Below are 2,980 nucleotides of genomic sequence, written 5' to 3' on the forward strand. Positions count from 1 at the left end.
GGACCAGGAGCAGAACTGGGACTGGGATCAGGATCAGGACCGGGACCAGGAGCAGAACCGGGAGTGGGATCAGGATCAGGACCGGGACCAGGATCAGGGCCAGAAGCAGAACTGGGAGTGGGATCAGAATCAGGATCAGGACCAGGATCAGGACCAGGGCCAGGATCAGGACTGGGATCAGGATCGGGACCAGGACTAGGGACCAGGACCAGGACTTGGGACCAGGACCAGGACTCGGGACCAGGACCAGGACTCAGGACTGGTCTCAGGATCAAGATAAGGACTGGGACCAGGATCAGGACTGGGAGCAGGACTAGGAGCAGGACCAGGATCAGAACTGGGACCAGGATCAGAATCAGGACCGGAGCCAGGACTAGGACCAGAACCAGGATCGGGACCAGGATCAGGACTGGAGAAGCCACCAACAGGTCACATCCCACCTTTCCCAGTGGGAAAACTCTGGGAATGGCTCTGGAATGGGATAAATCCCAAGATCAGCCACCAGTAGGCCACATCCCACATTTCCCAGTGGGAAAACTGGGACACAGCTCTGGGAACAGCTCTGGATTTGGGATAAATCCCAACATCAGCCACCTTTTCCAGCTGGGAAAGCCTCTGGGAATGGCTCTGGAATGGGATGAACCCCAAAATCAGCCACCAACGGGTCACATCCCGCCTTTCCCAGTGGAAAAAGTCCAGGAATGGCTCTGGAACGGGACGAACACACGAGGACACGAGCTCAGTCATAACCAAGGAGAGAGTTTATTTGGGATGATGGGAATTGGGGGTCGGGAACATCCCAGTTCTTCGTCCCCCTCCCAGATTCCCACGTGGAGCTTCTCCGTCCTCTGCTCAACCTGCGGGAGGGGACACAAAGAGGGGGGTCAGGGACATCCCCGAGGCCCCTCCCTCCCCTCGGGGGATCCCCCAAAACGTACCTTGGGGATCCGTCCGGGAAAGCAGGAGCAGGGAGAGCCCCAGGAGCCCCAGGACCCCCCCGAGCGCCATCGCGGCCCCACAAAGCACCAGCGGCAGCTCCGGCACCTCCGGAGGCTCCGGGGGCACTGCGGGAACGGGACACGGCTCAGGAGAGGCAGCGGCGTTAGGACTGGGATTGGGATTGGGAGCGGGAGGGGGACAAGGACCAGGAGCAGGACCAGGATTGGGACCACGACTAGGATCAGGATCAAAACTGGGACAAGGACCCACAACCAGAACTGGGAGCGGGAGCAGGAGCAGGACCTGGATCAGATCCAGGATCGGGACAAGGACCGGAACCAGAACCAGGACCAGGATTAGGGACTGGGACCAGGATCAGAACTGGGATCAGGACTGAGAACAGGACCAGAACTGGGACTGGGACCAGGATCAGGACCAGAAGCACCAGGACCGGGACCAGGACCAGGACCCTCCCAGGTGTGTCCCCCACGCCGTGGTGTCCCCCCCTCACCCCAGTAGGTGACCACCGAGGCGTTGTCCCCCCGGGGGGTCACCAGGCAGGCGAAGACGTCCCCGCGCTCCGGGGTCACTTCCAGGCGGGACAAGGTCCAGAAGGTGAGGTCCGGGGTGGGGGTGAAGGGCCCCTGGGTGACCCCCCGGGTGACGGGGACGCCCCCCCGGGTCCAGGTGACGTCCAGGGCCGGCGGGAAGACGTTCTCCACCAGGCACAGCAGGGTGTTGGCCTCGCCCAGCGCCAGCGGCAGCGCCGGGAACACTCGGACCACCGGCATTCCTGCGGGATTGCATCCCGTAAAAAACGGTGGGATGGGACCCTTTGGAGGTCCCACCCCGAATCCTGGCCTTGGGGGGCTCCAGGGGTGGGGGAACCTCCAATCCCAGCCTCGGGGTTGAGCTTTTCACTGAAGCCAGGTTGTTTTTTTTCTGAATCCAGGTCTTTTCCACCCCTAAGTTTTCCCATTCTCTCCATCCTTCCATCCCCAAGTTCCTCCATCCCTTCCGCCCCCAAAGTTCTTCCATCCCCCAAGTTCTTCCCTCGTCTCCATCCCTTCTTTCCCCGAGTTCTTCCATCCTTTCATCCCCATCTTCTTGGGGGACACCTGGGAATCCACGGATCCACTGACCTGGGGGTGTAACCCCCAAATTCCCCCCCCAAATTCCTCCTCCATCCACCCCCCACCCAGCAGGACCCCCCTGTGTCCCCCCTGTCACCAACCCCTGGCCTGGGGCAGGACCCCGGCGGCCGAGCGGCCGAGCCCGTCCAGGACCCCCTGGCACAGCTCCACGTCCAGGCGCAGCTCCGGGGGGGGCTCCAGGTCCGGGGGCAGCGGGGGCAGCTCCGGGAGCGCCGGGAGCCACCGGGATCCCGGGAAGTCGAAGCTGTAGAGTCGCTGCCCGTCCAAGGTGAGGGAAAGGTCCAGGGAAGGGGTGTCCGGTTGGCAGGAGAGAACCTCGGCCAGGAGGTGGGTGGGGGGCTCTGGGGAGGGGCACAGGGGGGAGTTGGGGGGAGTTGGGAGGAGTTTTGGGGGGATTTAGGGGGATTTGAGGGGATTTGGAGGGGATGTTGGGGGGAACTGCGGGAGTTTGGGGGGGATTTGAGGGAGTCCTGGGGGGATTTGGATGGGAATTGGGATAGTTTGGGGGGATCCTGAGGGTGTTTGGGGGGAATTGGGGGACTTTGGGGGGAATTGGGGAGGATTTGGGGGGGAACTGGGGGACTTTGGGGGGGATTGGGGAAGTTTACGGGGAATTGGGAAGGATTTGGGGGGGCTGGGGGGTGCTGGGGGGATTTGGATGGGAATTGGGGTAGTTTGGGGGGGGATTTGAGGGGGTTTGGGGAAGAAAAAAAAGGAGGAGAAAAAAGGGGGAGAAAAGGGGGAGAAAAACAGGAAGAAAAGGGGGGAGGGAAAAAGGGAACAGGAAAAAGGGGAACAAGGAAGAGGGAACAGAAAAAGGGGAGGGAAGGAGGAACAGGGAAGGGGGTGCAGGCAGGGGGTACAGGCAGGGATTTAGGGGGGATAAC

The 2,980-nt window shown here is 61.8% G+C and overlaps 1 protein-coding gene across 1 annotated transcript; it reads right to left on the bottom strand.

Moving 5' to 3' along the window:
- Window positions 1-739: 739 nt before the first annotated feature.
- Window positions 740-2,459, bottom strand: LOC113980842 (HLA class II histocompatibility antigen, DM alpha chain; the record flags this gene model as incomplete). The annotated part of the gene is made up of 4 exons (XM_027708058.1): window positions 740-857; window positions 939-1,064; window positions 1,451-1,732; window positions 2,174-2,459. Coding segments are annotated over 4 exons (699 nt in total), but the record flags the coding sequence as incomplete, so codon positions are not given.
- Between the last annotated feature and the right edge of the window lie 521 nt (window positions 2,460-2,980).

Source organism: Neopelma chrysocephalum, unplaced genomic scaffold (assembly GCF_003984885.1).
Source record: "Neopelma chrysocephalum unplaced genomic scaffold, ASM398488v2 Primary Assembly neopelma1_95393, whole genome shotgun sequence".
Classification (NCBI taxonomy): Eukaryota; Metazoa; Chordata; class Aves; order Passeriformes; family Pipridae; genus Neopelma; species Neopelma chrysocephalum.